Source organism: Phoenix dactylifera, chromosome 15 (genome assembly GCF_051530095.1).
Source record: "Phoenix dactylifera cultivar Ajwa chromosome 15, Ajwa_hap1_PhDact_Kaust_v1.1, whole genome shotgun sequence".
NCBI lineage: Eukaryota > Viridiplantae > Streptophyta > Magnoliopsida > Arecales > Arecaceae > Phoenix > Phoenix dactylifera.
The window spans coordinates 18,168,945-18,186,571 of NC_143204.1; the positions used below are offsets into that span (position 1 = coordinate 18,168,945).

Here is a 17,627-nt window from a genome sequence, read left to right on the forward strand (position 1 = left end):
TATAGAAATCTGCTTGCCGAAGAATGCTTCCTACTCACAACGAGGACGAAGAAATCTCACAGAAGAAGAAACTATATATGTTGTTGAAGATGATAATTATGACAATAATAAGTAAATGACACAAGGAGAGAGCATTACAGCCAGAATAATAAATTTGATTTGTGATGAATGTATGGTCCGTTGCTTTAGATTTGTTGACTTTTCCACCAGCAGGCTGTTCTACAAAAGAACAATAAAATCAGATAAACAATACCTATCAATGCTTTTGGAACCTAGCGGATCAAAATTGACAGGCATATGACAAGTTCTTTTTTTTTTTTTAAGGATAACCCAGAAGAATGAATTATTGTTGTTTCTTTTTTTTTTTCAAAATCATATGACAAATATAAAACCAAGAAATGTAAATACAGGGAAACCAAAATTGGTTTTACCTTAATTCCCATAACAATAATTATCGATAAAAAGATCAAAAACCATCCATCGAAACTAAACAGTCCAAAATAATAGAATATATATTGGAAAGGATTGGCTCACACCGCACATAAGAATTGCTTGCAAGGTGAGACAGCCATTTTAATTATGAGCCAAGAAAATTCCCTCAACCCTACCAATGGCTTTGAGGAGCTTTCCAGGGTAGTCCCCACCGACCCCTGCCACTCCTGCCAACGGATCACTTACAAACACAGATCCATCTATTATTAATTTTGGACCAAGTAAGACCAAGCAAACATTTGAAATTGATGCAAACATGGCATGGGGGGGCTTTAAATGTACTTATTGGCCATACCCTGGACTTTGCAAGCTAAAATATTTACTCTGAAAACAAATAAATTCGTATCTCTTTATATTAGTACAAATAGATATGCGTGAACTCCTGTACATACAGCTAGCTATACATTTATGCTCGAGTGGATTCCTTCCCGACATACAACTACATAGCCATGCTTTCTGTTATCACCTGCAAACATGACGATCCATACAGCAAATCTGTGATCTCTTGCATGTGTCTCGACTCATTCAGTTTGCCATCCATCAGCATGAGCCAAAATCCAAACTATTTCTTTAGTAAATACGACTACCATAAACCAGTCTCAGATTCTGGCCTAATGGTAGGTTTCAGCAGGGTTATGAAAATATTGGTCCTCTAGGACAGGTATCAAAGGACTGCAAAAGGTCTTAATTGCGGGAATGGGTTTATAGGTCAGGATAAGGGCTCGATGTTTGCAACCATGAAATTTCCCGCGTTAACAAGAATGCAGATTGGTTTACTAGTATGGAGAAACAATCATAGCTTGATAGAATTTCATCACCAGCCAATCTGCATGCAAGATGTCACAGCTTGAATGCTCGATAAAGTTTCATCTTTATACATGCAAAAACAACTTTGCCTTTTTTCCCCCAAACCATTACGGATCAGGCCAAAAGGCATCTGCTAATATTTGCAAATAATGTCACCAACAAATGGTAAATGTATCTCAAAGTCATGAACACCATAATAGAAAAGGAATATACCAATTGCTGAGCAAGGTCCAATTGGTTATTGTCTATAATACAATGGCTTGTTACATATACATTAGAACAATCCGACAAAAAAATATTCCACGAGAAACTAAAACAGCAATTATCCCAAGATACCAAATGACATCAATTTGCTTACAAGGTCAATGATTTGAGTTGGCAAAACCGCTCACTGGTCCAACAGATAAACGACAGTTCCGAGGTCAGTTGGCCCTCATCCCTTTGGCTTACATCTCGATCCATAACTGCAGGGTTTGAAAAGTAATACAAATTATCCCCATGATATATGAAGCAGCAGCGGCATCATAGCAAATTCCTGTAGTATAACCAAGTCTGTAACTTGGATTTCATCTGAACAGCCATCTCGGAAAGGAATACTATGATGAGACAAAATATTGTATGCTCCTTGACTATTAAATTTCAAATCATATAATCCTTTCTCTTGGTACCGTATTTTTATATGAATTGTTACCCCTTCATCATGCTTTATCTGAAAGGTTCGTTGCATAGAGGTATTCCCAAAGTATGGACTATGAAAATCATTCAAAAGGATATCACCAAATCTTAGTTGCCGATGCTGATACTCCCCATGATCACTCCACTGGGATTTTTTTTATTTTTTATTTCATCTCAAGATCCTGATACATGAGACCTTTGTTTATATTCTGGAGGCAATCGTCTTCTCTTCAAGCGCCCTATAAGAAGATGGGGCAAAAAATTAATCAAGTGGCAGCCTGTGCACCGCTCCATCTGCTGTCATCATTGTCAATCCTGTTCATGAAGCTATACTGGTTTTCTCTTATGTAGGACACGCCAGACCATACTCCTCGGACAAACAAGATGCTTACAAACACTATGCTCCCAAGCGTGCAGATCACCTGAAATGAATGCAACATAAACTAAATTAAATTGGTTTAAAGACAAGAGACCAATAGGAAGTCCAAAAGTTTGATCAAGATAAAATAGTTTACACAATATGATCCACATGTTTTGCTCCTTCCATTTGTTATTTTCCTTCTCATAACTTTCTTTTTTTTTTGGTAAAATTTTACAAATATTTTATATTTAACATGAGTATAGTTTTGGCTTAATTTTGAGGCAACTAACATGCCATCATCATGCTCCAAAATATAGATTTTATTAAATGGTTAATTCAAGAACAACATCCCACACAATTATATAATTTTTATCACAGTACAAAAAAGAAAGCTGTCACAGAGCAAGAAGCACTTTGTTAACATTAGCTGCTAAAAGGAGGGGTAAGAATTGGACGGGTCAACCTGAATCCAACCCCAGCCCAACTTGGAATTGGACCTGGCTTGAGAGGGTTTAGGCACAACCCAGGTTGAGTTTGGGTTCAAAATCTTGACCCGAATCAAATTCGGGCTGAGATATTGGATAACTCGACCCAGCCCAAACCCAAACCCATATGAATATATAATCTACATACATTAGATGCACATTATATTCACATGTTCCCATTCCTAGTTCATTTTGTTTTTCTTTTAGATACCGTTCATATGGCATGCGAGCATTTATAGGTATCTTAGCTAAACTGATGTGACCAATCCGATCCACCAGACGTGACCCAACTCAAACCAACCCATTTGGGTTAAGGAGCTCAGGTTAAAGGTTGGTTTGGGTTGGATTGAAAACAGAGTTCTCAAGGGGCTGGGCCTGGGCGGACCTCCAACATGATCCAACTCGCCTGCTTTCGACCCATAGCTAGAAGTTCCAAATTTCCTACCAATTATTCATGCCAAATAGTTTGACTCTGTGAGTTTCATAGAACTTCATAATCTCTACAACAAATTATAGAGAATCAGTCACCATTCCATTTTAACTTCTCGGCCAACAACACTAGGTAATAATTATGGTCATATCATTCAGTCATTCTGTTTTAATGCTATCTTCATAAACACAAAGAAACCCTGAAAAATTGCTCAGTGATATAAAGTTTTCAGATTTGGCTATTTGACATTTAATGATATATCAAAAAACAAAAACTACTTTTCCCAAAAATATACTAAAAGAATGCTTAATAGACCAGAGATCATTGACATTTTACTGACACCCAATCAGAATTTCTATTCATATTCGAAATGTGCTTATGTACAGTGATATAAAGCCTAATATCTGATATGATTAAACTAATGGCTCATCAGATATAGCAATATATATAGACTTCTCATGTTTAACTGGAGTGCAAGACAATTGATGTTCATTATTTCACATGACATGCTGAATGCACGTTCAGAGTATAAGAGCATCAAATGATGGTAGGGAGTACACAGAATATCTTTGAGAACCACTAAGTAAATACTACCACTTTCGTACAAGCGATGGGGTTCTCTGGTTCAACAGAAGATAAAGAAAAAAAAGAAAAAAGGCGTTTTTCATGGAAATCAAAAAGTGGGAAATAGAATCATGTTCAAGTACGCGGTACAAGGAGAGGAACCTCAACTGTTCTACTATTTGGCATGATGGTGAAGGAAATGAGGAGGCCTTCTATTTTACCTTTTGTGTAGGTTGGTTTGCAAGACAAAGGAGATTCAATAATGTATTAAGCTTATCTCTTACCACAACAAAAATAAAATTTCCTAAATTAAAGAAAACAACTACATCAGGAGGTAAGGAAAAATGCAGGTAGAAAGTTAAATGTCACAATTTAGTAGACTGCAATAGGAATTTTTTTCCATTTTATACCATGAAAATGACATCCATCACTGTTGGAATAAACTAGATTGTTTTATGAAAAAAATGTCCTTGATCTTGGAAGCTTTTCTGCATATGTATTGGAAGCACCATAGAAAAAAATTGGGATACAACAGATTGCAGTAGGAATTTGAATAAATAAAAATAAGAACTAATACTTGTCAGGTTATGATTTTTTTTTTTTTTAAAAAGAAGAAAATCCTAAACCCTATAATCCATTAAAGTAAAAGAGAGAATCCAAAGAGAATTATTTCTATAGGAAAAGCAACATCACTAACAATTGTCCCACCCACCAAAGCTAGGATCCAACATTTCATTCATCTCTATTTGCTCAGATCCTAGAGAAAACAAAGCTGTCTTGAACAGGTTACAGTCTGTCAAACTCACATTCAAAGAGCAATGGCGAAAAATTGAAGGTGAAGGGATCCATAAATCTTCTAGTGTCCAGTTTCCGAAGGTGGCACTTCTTATCAACAAGGTTTTGAATCTCCGGTTGCAGACTCAGAATTAGTCAGGGACCAGGTTGAGACGGGATGAAGAGAGTCTTATCTTAGCACTTGGGATGGATCAGCATCCCTGTAATTCACTAGGATGCTATATTTTCATTCTTTTTTTTTGTTGTTGTTGTTTGTTGTTTTTAATGGTCGTTTAGAGGGCTTTTAGAATTTGTTTGTTATCATTCAGAACTAGAGTATACTCTTTGAGTCGAAGATTGAATTTACTGTGCTAGTATCAATGCTAATTTGGTATTATTATGATGCCTAAATTGTGAGCTCTCTTCCCTTTCACCTCTCTTTCTCCCTCATCAGGTTTTGTTGTGTCTTGTATTGATAGGATGTACAAAGTAGGCATTGCAATCACCGGGTCTGGCCGGGTTGAACTCATCATATATCAAGGTCCTATGGGCCTAACCTGAACCTGATCAGCCTGCCAATGGATGAAGGATGTTTGACCAAAAAGCTCACCCATGGTCAACCAACCTGACTAGCAATCAACCCACTAACCCCTTTAATTGGCCCAAGCCCGTTTAGCTTTAGGCTTTTCATTGCATGGGTAGTTTATTTTTAACAACTTTTTTAGTTGTTTGTGCTACAAGTTATCTCGAACCGTGTTTTGCTATATAAAATAATTAAAAAAAAACATGCTTTGCGAACCAACAACTAAACACAAATATATTAACTAGCTCTATGACAAAGCAAACAACATGAAATTATAAGCTATATGTTTCTTTAAACTGAGCCATGGGGTATTGATCCAATGGTTCATATCAATTATTACATAAATTACAACACATATACATATATATCCAAAAAAATTATATGTATATACCCCCATGACACGACAGATTGGTGGTTTTTGACTTGAACTTGACCTGAGACATTGGCAAGTCAGGGTTAGTTGATTGTACCCGACCTAGAAACACAACCAGTCGAGTAAGCAAGTTTGGGTCAAGATTGCCGCACCCATGTACTGGTATAGGTCCCCTCCTTAGGCCTTTAGCTTGGGGTCAAGGCCACCTTGGGAGCTGGATTGACCCAATTTTCTTTTTTTGTGCATAACGTAGGCGAAATAAATAAGAAAAGGAGAGAGGCTTGTGTTGCACTGATCATGTAAAGTATCTCTACAATTCATTAGTTATACATCTAAGGGAAGAATGATAGAAGAATTTGAAGCTATCACTTATGGTACTTTTCTTGTTTGAAATGCAGCATTTTGACTGCATATAAGGAATAGCAAAAAAGATCAGAGACAGAAATGATCATTAAACAGATGTGACTTATTTTGGAAACCATAAAAATGACTATGGCCAATGCAGACAACATGGACATTGTGTTGCAAACTAGTTTGGAGACTAAGGCACCCCTTTCATACTGTAATCTCCATATATTCAAAACTTTTCCCCTCACATCTTGATTGCAAGGAATCAGTGCAATGCATTCTTCCTCTATTAGCTGCTCGGTAGAGCATAGTCTTGTCGACTGAAAAATACATTAGTGATACACATAGGAACACCTACACATTTATATAAAAAGCTACAGAAGATAATTTGTACTAAAGATGCAGAATCTTCCAAAAGTTCTTATAAGGCACATGGGCGATGAAGTTTTATAGGATGCTTAAGAAGGTTGAGCTCATGTGCAAGCTTCTAAACCATCAAGAACAAACTCTTTCAAAATTAAGGATGCAGTGCCCTGGAGAAAATCATGGGAGCAATCAATACAAGTTAGAAGACTGGGAGAAGCATAACAGGTACTATTCAATCTTAAGAAGAAATTTGAAGGAGATCACTATGATGGAGTGCAGAGACATGAGAAATGTATATTGAAACAATGATAGACTAAATCAAGAATTCCACAAATAACAATGTGGAAAACAAGACAGGGATTTTTGACAATGACACTGTACAAGAACTTTAGAATATTGAGGGTTTTTTTGTGGGGGTACCCCCCCCTTTTTTTCAAAATATCAATCCAAAGAATGACTGTTCTACGAAAATATATCCATGAAGCACTTACAGACAGGGCCATTGAGTCGCAGGCATTCAATAGTCTTCTCAATACATCTAAAATGGCTTGAAAGTAAGCTCTAAAGAATGAAATTTGGACCATCATATCAAGCACTATTATTGTTAAAAAGCAATATCTCCATCATAACATAAACTGTGATGAAAATTTAGCCATACAGGAAGTGCCAGAGCTTCTTTTCATTTAGTTCTTTAGGTCAAGGACACTTAGAGATAGTCTTGGATGGGAAGGGTCTCACTTCCTCCATTACCTATTAAAGATAGTCTTGGATGATGGTACAAGTATAGGTTGTCATATGTGTTGTGCTTTCTAATGTCTGGACTATCTCTTCAACGTTGGTGGCTAGGATTGCCGATTGGATTTTCAGAATTTTATCTTTACAATCTCTCTCAACCCTTGCCTTAAGGCATGCCATTGCAATCATAACATTCTGGAAAGCACTTTATATCCAAGTAATAAAATGCCAACCAGTTTTCCTTTGCTTGTACACAAAAAATAACTTGGCCATACTGGGACAACAATCGTTATACTCAGCTGACTCTCTTAAAGCTGTCGCTGTAGCTATGGCAATACTTTCTCTCCCAAGTTGTCTGAAGCTTTTTGACTTAGACTGTAGAGTGCAACTTCCAATGCATATGCACCTTAAGACTCGTTGCTTATCAATTCAACATACAATATAGTATTTAGGGAAGTTCAGATTCAAAGAGAAGACATGAGACTATCCTTGCAGCTACCACATACACATGATCCTAGAGTGCAGAAAAACTGAGTCATAAAGAGCTGGAAGCCACATGAGCCAACTATATCACTACGCCAATCTAAGCAGGTCAAAACTAATTCACCTTATATACATAGCCTCCCTTTCAAGGATATAGATTGCACCGCCTACAAACATTAAGTTGAGAACTTTAGCCATTTTCCTTCTGTTTATCAGTTATCTATTCATCTTTTTTACACGTTTTAAATCCACAAAATACCATTAAAGAACCCAAGCTAGTTGGCGATACAATTGGAAAAACACGATGCAATAAAATCTACTCAAGAGCAAAACCAAATAGTAGTCTTCCTAATTCAGTAAAGCTGCATAACATATGAGGTACGGTAAGTAGAATAACAAAACAAAGAATGCACATCAGAGATGCAGAATTACCTCAAGGAGCGCCTTAAGAATCCATAAGAAAGCCAGAATCAAAACCCCATTAACCGAAAAACCCACCTGTTCGGAAAAAGAAATAAAAAAAAACAAAAGAAACTGTCAGCTACGATATGATCCCATTCTCCCACAAAGAAGAGGCAATTACAGAAAATAAGAAAGCCTTAGCTAGTTCAAGTTCAGAGAAAAAAAGCCAATTACAATCCCTAACAAAGACCAGCAAAAAGAAAAACAAAATCTTTTTTTAGAATAAAAAAGGGAAATTATGGGAAAATAAGTAGGCATAAGCTAATTAAATCTCCAAAGTCCCCAATTCCATTTACTACCAAAAAGTAAAACCCAACCAAAAAAAAAATCACTTTTGTTTCCGCATGAAAAAGTAGCAATTACGGGAAATCAAGAAGGGGGGAGCAAACCAATTTAGTTGGGACGGAAGGAGGCAGAACAGATAGGACGGCCTTGCGCGCCCGCCGCGAGATCTTGCGGAAGACGTTGTCGAGGAACCGCGCGAGGAGATCGAGGCTCCGGTCGTCGCCATCGTCGTCGTCCTCGTCGCCATCGTCGTCATCCACATCATAGCCGCCGAGATCGCCCACCCAAGCGCGAGCGTCCGGGAGCACGACCACCGCCTCCTGGGGGTAGCTGGAGAGCTTCCGGGAGGCTCGGAGCGGCGACCGGAGGCGAGAGGGGGCCGCGAAGAGAGGGAGTGAGGGGAGTAGGCCCTGGGATTTGGAGGGATGCGAGGATCGAAGGCGAGGAAGGGAGAAGGAGACGGAGGTGGAATAAGCCATGTCGAAACAGAGACTCGCCTGGTGCGAGGCTCGCTTCATCGGTTTATCCTCGCCTGGTGATCCCTCTTAATCCACGCGTGTCGATCATACGTGCTTGTTTTTTTTTTTTTTTTTTTTTTGGGTAAATTAGGAGCTGACATGCCATTTGACAGTAAAAGAGGTAACCCAATCAGCAGCTCTATTCGCATTTCGGAACATATATACAGTCTGAAAAACATCACACTCCTTCAATAGCTGTCGAATGTTATCTAAAAGCGAATGGCCGAGCATTCTTGACCTCTTCCATAAGATCCACTCAATCACTTCTGCTGAATTTTTCTTCAGGATAATGCTCCGATCCTCCAGTACTTGCCTCGGATATTCCTTTCTGAAGCAACTGTCCGCTTTACCGTTGCATAGGAGCTCCACCCTGAACACGTGCATGTTCTTGAAATGGAGATTATTTGAACCTTGTTAAATGAAGGCAAATACGCGTACAGCACATGATCGCATGGCACGTGTCTTTCACATTCGACTGCGGTATAAGCAATGCCCGGGAGAGAAGAAGGAAGGATAGCTGTACAGAAGTATTGATGAAGTAATTAAATTTATTGACTAAAATATCCTCAGCTTATTCAATAACATCATCTAAAAATATATTAATAATAATTTTTAAAAAATATAAGTTGGTTTTTTTATTTTTATCTTCCATTCATAAAAAAATTATGTTATGTTCTTTATTTATTTATTAACTTTTTTTGCATTGTACTAGACCTATTTTTTTGTCTAACCTTATATTTGGATTTGCTTTTATTTCTATCTTATTTTAAAATGAAAATTAAATTTATTTTCAATTTATTTTTTATATTCACTCTCATATATCTAGTTTATCTTATTCTCTCTCTCTCTCTCTCTCTCTCTCTCTCTCTCTCTCTCTCTCTCTCTCTCTCTCTCTCTATATATATATATATATATATATATATATATATATATATATATTCATATATAAGATGGTTTAATGATTTGTATTTTCTTTTTATTATTTTTTTCTTAGATATGCATTGTTTCTGTTGCTCTAAAATAATAGATGAAATCTTTTTTCCTCTCCTTCGCTAATGGGCAACTTTTAGGAACATAAGCCCTATATTGTCATTCTTATGGCATCAATGTGAAGTAAATCCTATCTTCAAAATCCTCACAATAAATTAAATAATTTATTTTAAAATATAAAAAATGCATGAAACCAACAACCAACTCGATATAATGAAAGAACCAAGAAATATGATAGAAAGTACTAGCTAACTTTCGGGCAAAGTACAAAATAATGGTTTATTTTTATTTGATTTTATCAAAATTTACACATAAATATTAGTCATAATGCACATACAAATATATGCTACGAAAGAACCAATAAATATGATAGCTTCTGAGCAAGGTACAAAATAGTAGGTTATTTTTATTTGATTTTATCAAAGTTTACATATAAATGCTAGGTATAATGCACACATAAATGTATGCTAGATATGATCTAGCTAATATATAAATTTAACAAAATTCAAAACCAATGAACTGTTAATTTTTTAAAGAGAGAATTATTTTTTCAACTATTGCTCTTTTATTGAGAGGAAAGATGAATGACTAATTTAAATGATTTGGCCCAAGCTGGCTTGGTCTAAATTATGTACTATTCTCTAGCTATAGATGTAATCTTTGCTCTAGACTTTGTTTAGTCTGTATTGCGTTGGAATCTCTCTTACAATTTTTTGAGTTAGTTTGATCGGTTAAACAATCGACTCATATGCAACATAATTTGAAATTAGATAGGATTCGGTACTTCCCAAATTAAATGCAGGTTAGATGTCCTTTTATAAAATCTCAAGCTTATTTGTTCATTCAATACTTAAAACTCAAATAAAATCCTCATCGAACCACATGCAAATAAGTATCATTAGAGCATTTATATAGATAAACTAATATCAATACATAAAATGCATATAATTTACAATCTTGCCAGCATGGATTACTTTGAGCGGGAATCCTGAAAAAAAGAGAATAAGATTTCGTGATAGAGGTCATCCAAATGAAGTAGCCAGTTTGATTAATTTTGAAGAGACTTTTTTTTAAATTTTTTTTTATAGATATACCTTTATAAATATCTAAAAATAGGTATGTATATATATAAATTTGATATATATATATATATATATATATATATATATATATATAGGGATTGATAACCTACTCTGTGTTATGGTAGGTTATCAATCTACCCATTTTTCATTGGACAAAAAATACCCTTATTTTTTGTAACTTTTAAGGGTGCTTTATGTCTTTTTATAATCTCACATTAACTCACCCTCTCAACCCCCATTTAATGCTCTTTCCCTCTCTCTCTCTCTCTCTCCGGTGTGTGTGTATGCATGCATGTACATACATACGTATGCATGTATGTATATGTATGTATGTATGTCTATGTATGTATGTATATGTGTGTGTATGTATGTATGTATGTATGTATGTATGTATGTATGTGTATGTATATATATGTATGTATGTATGTGTATGTATGTGTATGTATGTATGTATGTGTATGTATATGTATATGTATGAGAGAGAGAGGGGGAGAGAACATTAATTCAGGGGTTAAGAGGGTGAGTAAATGTGAGATTGTAAAAAGACATAAAGTACCCTTAAAAGTTATAAAAAGTAAGGGTATTTTTTGTCTAGATTGATAACCTACCATAATAGAGAGTAGATTATCAATCCCCATATATATATATATTCACATGTCTACCTTTCTGCCGACATACCATCTAAGGTTGTGTCCACCATTACCTTGTATAATTAATTGTCTGCGGAGTAATAATAATGAGAATAATAATGTAGCTAAGGTTAGAATGCTTGGGTCAATATTGCATGGTTTTCGAACCTAGAGAACTAGCTTGAAATTTTTTTATTTTATCAATTTAGAGACATGGTAGATGGTTCTAGATGTTTTCAACTTGAGCCAGTATAATCCATTAATTTCTTCTTTTTTTTTTTTTGCTCTATCATACATGACGGATACGGATACAACCAAGAAAATCAAAAGATAATAAGTTTCGGAGTGCATCAGGTAGGTCTCTCTCCTCCACATATAGAATATATTCAGAGTAGTTGGTCACATATGAAGCCATCCAATCTGCTGCCCCATTGGCCTCTCTATACACATGCTGTGTCTTCAAGACCATCCAGCCACAGACCATAGTCCGAATGTCCCTTAGAAGCAGATAATAGTTGCTACCCTATCGGTGCACTACTGGATCCAGCCAATTATAGTCACTGAGTTGCCTTCGAGCAAAACTATTGTAGCTTACAATGCTAGCCAAGCATAACTCATGCCAGCCCACACCGCAATTAATTTCTTTTCAAGTTTGGTAAACCGACACCCTTTTCTACTGCCTACTATTGGAGGCACCAAATTTTCATCTTGCGAGCCATTGAATTAACTTACAATTATAATCTGATGACTAGCTGGGCAACAAGAGGTCGTCGCACGCAAGTTCCAACTTGCAACTACGTCCCATGCTATGATTACCAGGACAGAACAGAATCTTTCCTTCTTTTTTTTTGGGTAGAAAAACAGAATCTTTCCTTCACCAACGGTTATTCTCTGTGTTTTTTTTTTAAATGAAAAAGTCAAGGGTTTGGCGAGTACTGTTGCAGAGAGGGGTCATGTGAGCGTATCAACCGCTATCCCAAGCTTGCCGGCACAAATTTGAAACCTGGACGGTCAATAGCATAGCCGCGTCGTATCTTAAACTTTGGACGGAACTAATTAATATAACTAATCAGGACTCATTCAGTTTGTGAATTTTTTTCGATAAAATATTCTTCATAGAAAACTAAATTTTAAAAATATGATGTCTAAAAAAATAGTTTTATATATTTAATTGATCAGAAAAAATAATATATTTTGGAGTGGCTTACATTTGGCTGGACATCTATTTTTTCGAAAAAAGTTGGGTAAAATATCTATTATATTCTTAATAAAAAAATATTTAAAAAATTTAAAGGCTTCTGGATGATTTTGAAAAAAAATTTTATTTTTTAATCATTAGAAAAATAGCTTTCTCATATCTTTTATGGATTTTTTTTTCATGAAATATAAAATTTTTATTTCTATAAAAATACTATTTTTATTTTTTTAAAAAAATTAATGAAATAAATATTTTTTTTTATTTTTTGTTAACCATACTTTTCTTTTCGTTTTCACCCCAACCAAATGAGTACTTAAATTTTTTTTTTCAAGTCTGGTACACCGGCACAGTTTCCACCATGGGTGCACTGCCTACAATGGGAGGCACCAAATTTTTATCTTGCGAACCATTGAATTAACTTACAATTATAATCTGATGACTAGCTGGGCAGCAATAGGTCTTCGCACGCAAGTTCCAACTTGCACTATTTCCCATGCTATGATTGCTGGGAGAGAACAGGAACTTTCGTTCACCAACGGTCATTCTCTGTGTTTTTTTTAAAAAAATGAAAAAGTCAAGGGTTTGGCCAGTACTGTTGCAGGGAGGGGCCATACGAACGCATCAACAGCTAGATTTCATGTTTTATTTACTGCTATCCATTAACATAAACAATCAAAACGCTTGGATCTAACACCCATCTTTCTAAATGCACATCTATAAGTAACAGTGGGAAGGACTGAAACAACTCGAAATTTCAATCGTTAAAGAGAAAATTTCAATCGTTAAAGAGATGACAGCAGAAATTTCATTCTTTAATGCTCTTATGCTGCCAACCCTCCTGGTATCACCACAAACAACTCAGAGCTACCCACCCCTCACTCAGTACAACTAATAGTTTAAGAAACCACTTATGAAACCAGTCCCACTCACTCATCTTTTAACATAATCTATGAACTCCATTTCGATTCCCCAAAAGTATTGCATACAACCAATATAATGCCCGTCAAATTGATAACTGCAATTGAATCAGCTTTATGAGCCCAAACTATACACAATCATCATTAACATTTCATAAATTCTTCTGAAAAATGAAAAGAAATGGTTAGGCCTTTGAAACTGTACACTACTGCGTTCTTCAGCAACAGAGGGCCATGATTCTTTTGACAGAGACTCCAAGCAAGGGTAAATCCTTTCTGAATGCTATACAGCAATATCAGTGAGAAGGATAAAGATGTTTCCATTATAAGATTTATAACTCCACCTTCATGGAACCTGCATCACCCAAAGACACTCATAAATTAATTATGCGTAAATGTTCACATATTGATTCAAAACCAGCAAGCGATTTTATACCATTGTGCTCTGCGTCACTAGCATCTGTATTAGGAGCGAAGCCCATCTGAACAACATTTTGCAGTTCATCATGCCAAATACTTGATATCTGTGTGCCAAAGTTCCCATTAATTGAAGAAGATAAAATCTTAACACACAAATGGTGTAAAGAAATGCTTTGAGTTACTTGAGCCACTGGGCAAATATGGGGTGGGGCGGCTCTAACCATGTCTCCTGAATTGGGTGCACTGCACATGATTTCTGACTGCATGACTCCCTGTGGGGATGGGCCATACAAATGAGGGTGAAGGCTGCTCCTTCGGGGACCAAATCCAAGAACTGCCGAACCACCATCTTGTGCATGAAGAATCTGTGGAACGAGATAAGCAAGAAGCAGAGGTCGAAACAAAATAACCAGTTCAGAATCACAGTATAAGCACCAAAAGGATCTATAAATTAGAAACGTATCACCAACTACCAAACAGTCTTACATCTTTTGAAAGGATCTGCTCGAGATCAAAGTTCAGCTCAGGGCTGACAGCTGCAAGCTTCATGGATAGGAACTGCAAACTCCGATTCCAGCAAGGTCTATTATTAGCAGTAAGAATTTATAAAAAGAAGATCATATCTCCTAACTGAGCGTTTGACACAAATTTCTAACACATTGGACACTTTATGATTTATAATGCAAAGATTGAATACTACCACCTTGGACACTCTAACGATGACATTAATACTGAGAAAGAATCGAACATACCTCAACCTGCCGTTGCAGTGACTGCACATAGTTGATTATCTCATCAAGCATGACAGCCTTGCCCGTAATCTGCCAGAATAAAATGAACATTTTTTGTTTGTTTATCTTAAAAAAGCCTTGAAATAGAGTGGATATAACCTTTAAGAGAGATTTGTTGGGAATTACCTTATTGCATCCAGGAACAAGATCTTGAAGAAGCCTCATCCTTTCACTGATCTTTTCCCTCCTCACCTGCAAGTCAAGAAAATTAAACATTGGTACTGAAGAAAAAAAAAATAAAAAAGGAATCAATGTTGAAAGATGTCCTAGCATAAAACTTACTCTTTCTGCAAGGCTATGACTATTGGTGGCCTGGCCTCGCTTGGCTCGTACATGAATGTAATCTTCTTTAGGGGCATCACCATCTTGAGAAATTTCCTTGGCAAGTTTAGCAGCCTGCTTATGAGAGGTGACACCTGGGTTCAGTTCACCCTTCTGTTTTTTCTCCTCTCTCTCTGTTGGGCTTTTGACACACTCAGGAGAGATGTCTTTATGCTGTTCAGCCCCAGCCTTCCATTGTATGGACAAGCAAAAAATATCAACTAGCTCACAAATTGTATATGGAAAAAAATTAAGTCTGTAAAGAAGAGAACTCATCTACCTGAATCCTGTCCAGTGATGAATGGGGATGCACAGCACCGCATTCAGTCATACCTTTTCTTTTCTTCCCCTTGAGATTTTTCTCGAAGCTATGCTGGTCAGTTAAAGGGAAATTTGGAGGACAGGTAGAACTTGCAATCTTGCAATTCTCCGACTGATCAAAAGAACTCACCAGCTCAGGAAAGCTCCGGTTGCCGAAGGAAGAAGGCCTGGTATCAGCAATAGAACAATTGATTTCCTGGTTTTGTGGCATCCTGACATTGTAAGAAGAAATACTAGATGGCCCACTGAAATCCATATTTTGATCCACTGAAACAAGGGAGTTCCAATCAGCAACAAGGTATTGTTCAGTAACATTTGCAGAAGAGCAGGGAGTCATCACTGAAGATGTCCCCATAGCTTGATCAGATTGCTGAGCTGAAAACATTTGTGAAGATTAGCTAGTCACAGATTTCCCCTTTTCCTGCTCAAACAAGAAATTAGCATCATTATCCACAAATAAATCTATTATCCAGTCAAATGAAACAACCCAAAAGAAATCACACTTTCAACTAATCAAGTGTTCAAGGCTCAATGCAGACTCTTCAGATCATATATTGCAAGCCCTATAAATTAGATGACAGTATCTTTAGCTAAAGAGATGAATGGAGGTTGACTAATAATTTCTTGCAGGGCTCAACAAGGAACAATTAACTTTAGCAGCTTTGCACCAAGGGTAAAAAGCAAAAGCAGTCCCTTAGAAGAAGAAGAATCCTATACATAGGTAACATGAAAGATGGAAAAGATAAAAACATGTCTACAATGCACTAGCTGGATGACTTTAAAACCTTAAGATGACATCTATTCTACTGCAAAATGTCCCACAGGCAAGAAAGTGAACCTTTCACCAGTTACATAAAGGAGACAAGGAAGAAATGGTCCCCGTCATTAAATAGCTCTATATACCAGTATATATATATATATATATATATATATATATATATATATATATATATATATATATATATATATAAAGCAAAGCTACCACCTTTCTTATTTTTCTCAAGGGCTTAAACTAAAGCAAGCTGCAAGCCAGCAACAATAAGGTTTTCAAGGAAACTAGAGGGAGAAAGTAATCTAAAGAAACCAACAAGAGGGCCCTTCACTAGAAATGGCCGTAAGGGAAAATAATAATGCATTCCCTATAAATTTTACAGTATATGAACTTCTATCTCACCAGCAAGAGGTCCCTTCCAAAATTTCCAGAAAAGGCAACCACCAAAGGTCCCTAGGGCATTAACTTCAACAGAAATTTTATACAGAAATAGAGCTGGAGATCACTAAACTAGGGTTCTGATTTGGAGCCAGAGCAGAAATCTTTGAAGCTTTCCAGTAACAAAAGAAGGCCAATGAGGGAACCATTTGAATGCTTCCCCTAAAGGGATCTGGGGGAAACCTTCAAAGCATCCAATTTTGTTGAATGTCCTACAGAAATGGATCCTACTGAATGAGTTTTGGTTCTGTTGAGACCATGCCAGAAATTTTCAGGCATGCAAATAAGAAAGTTAAGATGGCTAGCTACAGAAGCTCTTTGAAAATTGCCTCAATGGGTATCACTGCAGATCCCCCTAAAGCACCAGACACAGATGTAAGTTAAGGAAATGGATATTGTGTTTTGAATTAGAGTTCAGGCAAAGAAGTAACCAAGAAAACGAAAAGGTCGATCAAAGATATCACACTAGCAAATTTTCTTTCAGCATTGCCTTCAATGGACACCTGAACAAGCCTCAAACCATCAAATTAGGATAAACCAGCAGAATTGGAACTAATGGGGGCTCATCCAGTGAGACTAATCAGGGATCAAAATGCAACTTTTCAGCATGGGTACATATGAACCAAGTAGACTCATCCATCTCCACACAGAAAGCATAAAATAGAAAGAAAACCCAGAATTGGAGGACAGTTCTGGGGGATTAGAAATAAGCAATAGGAAGAGACTAGTGGTGTTTGGTACCTGAAAGAGAGGTGAAATGGTCCTTCTCTGAAAAAGAGAGGCTGTAAGTGTTAACCACTGCCAACTGCCCTCTGTAAGATATATTTTTCTGAAGGCCAAGAGTAAGCTAATCTAACGAAAGCATGCATGAACTGCTAGTTTGTTGTAGATGGATACCAGTGGTTAAAAAAAAAAAAAGTTAAGAGGGATTATTCTATTGTGCTTCCTTTGTTATTTTATTGCTCTTTAGAGTGAAGGTGCCTCTCTTCAACACCAAGCTTTGAAGG

The 17,627-nt window shown here is 36.5% G+C and overlaps 2 protein-coding genes across 15 annotated transcripts; both read right to left on the bottom strand.

Moving 5' to 3' along the window:
* Positions 1–1,496: 1,496 nt before the first annotated feature.
* Positions 1,497–8,736, bottom strand: LOC103704277 (uncharacterized). Its single transcript, XM_008787505.6, has 3 exons — positions 8,328–8,736; positions 7,909–7,974; positions 1,497–2,396 (listed from the first exon to the last, which is right to left on the bottom strand). Exons 1-3 carry the CDS (start codon positions 8,700–8,702, stop codon positions 2,241–2,243), a joined length of 597 nt encoding a protein of 198 aa, XP_008785727.4. The 5' UTR covers positions 8,703–8,736; the 3' UTR covers positions 1,497–2,240.
* Positions 8,737–13,636: 4,900 nt separating this feature from the next.
* On the bottom strand, positions 13,637–17,469 carry LOC103704278 (transcription factor bHLH74-like). 14 transcript variants are annotated; one of them, XM_088711820.2, is made up of 10 exons: positions 15,914–16,168; positions 15,541–15,831; positions 15,370–15,438; positions 15,051–15,278; positions 14,895–14,960; positions 14,730–14,798; positions 14,464–14,535; positions 14,199–14,342; positions 13,994–14,081; positions 13,637–13,912 (listed from the first exon to the last, which is right to left on the bottom strand). In XM_088711820.2, the coding sequence occupies exons 2-10, from the start codon at positions 15,793–15,795 to the stop codon at positions 13,890–13,892; spliced, it is 1,014 nt and encodes a 337-aa protein (XP_088567946.1). In that variant the 5' UTR covers positions 15,796–15,831; positions 15,914–16,168; the 3' UTR covers positions 13,637–13,889. The 14 variants fall into 14 exon arrangements, 12 of the variants coding, with proteins under 12 accessions (XP_088567946.1, XP_038990082.1, XP_038990085.1 ...); XR_016398567.1 differs by having other exon boundaries at positions 14,464–14,542; positions 15,370–15,831; positions 15,914–16,232; XM_039134154.3 differs by lacking the exon at positions 15,914–16,168 and adding an exon at positions 17,362–17,469 and having other exon boundaries at positions 14,160–14,342; positions 15,370–15,831.
* Positions 17,470–17,627: the final 158 nt, after the last annotated feature.

Coding starts and splice junctions, on each gene's coding strand:
- LOC103704277 (XM_008787505.6), bottom strand. CDS start 8,702: ATGGCTTATTCCACCTCCGTCTCCTTCTCCCTTCCTCGCCTTCGATCC. Junction 7,975..8,327: donor CTTCCGTCCCAACTAAATTG/GTTTGCTCCCCC, acceptor TTTTCCGAACAG/GTGGGTTTTTCGGTTAATGG. Junction 2,397..7,908: donor TTCTTAAGGCGCTCCTTGAG/GTAATTCTGCAT, acceptor CATTCATTTCAG/GTGATCTGCACGCTTGGGAG.
- LOC103704278 (XM_039134154.3), bottom strand. CDS start 15,795: ATGTTTTCAGCTCAGCAATCTGATCAAGCTATGGGGACATCTTCAGTG. Junction 15,279..15,369: donor CATCACTGGACAGGATTCAG/GTAGATGAGTTC, acceptor ATACAATGGAAG/GCTGGGGCTGAACAGCATAA. Junction 14,799..14,894: donor TTGTTCCTGGATGCAATAAG/GTAATTCCCAAC, acceptor TTATTCTGGCAG/ATTACGGGCAAGGCTGTCAT.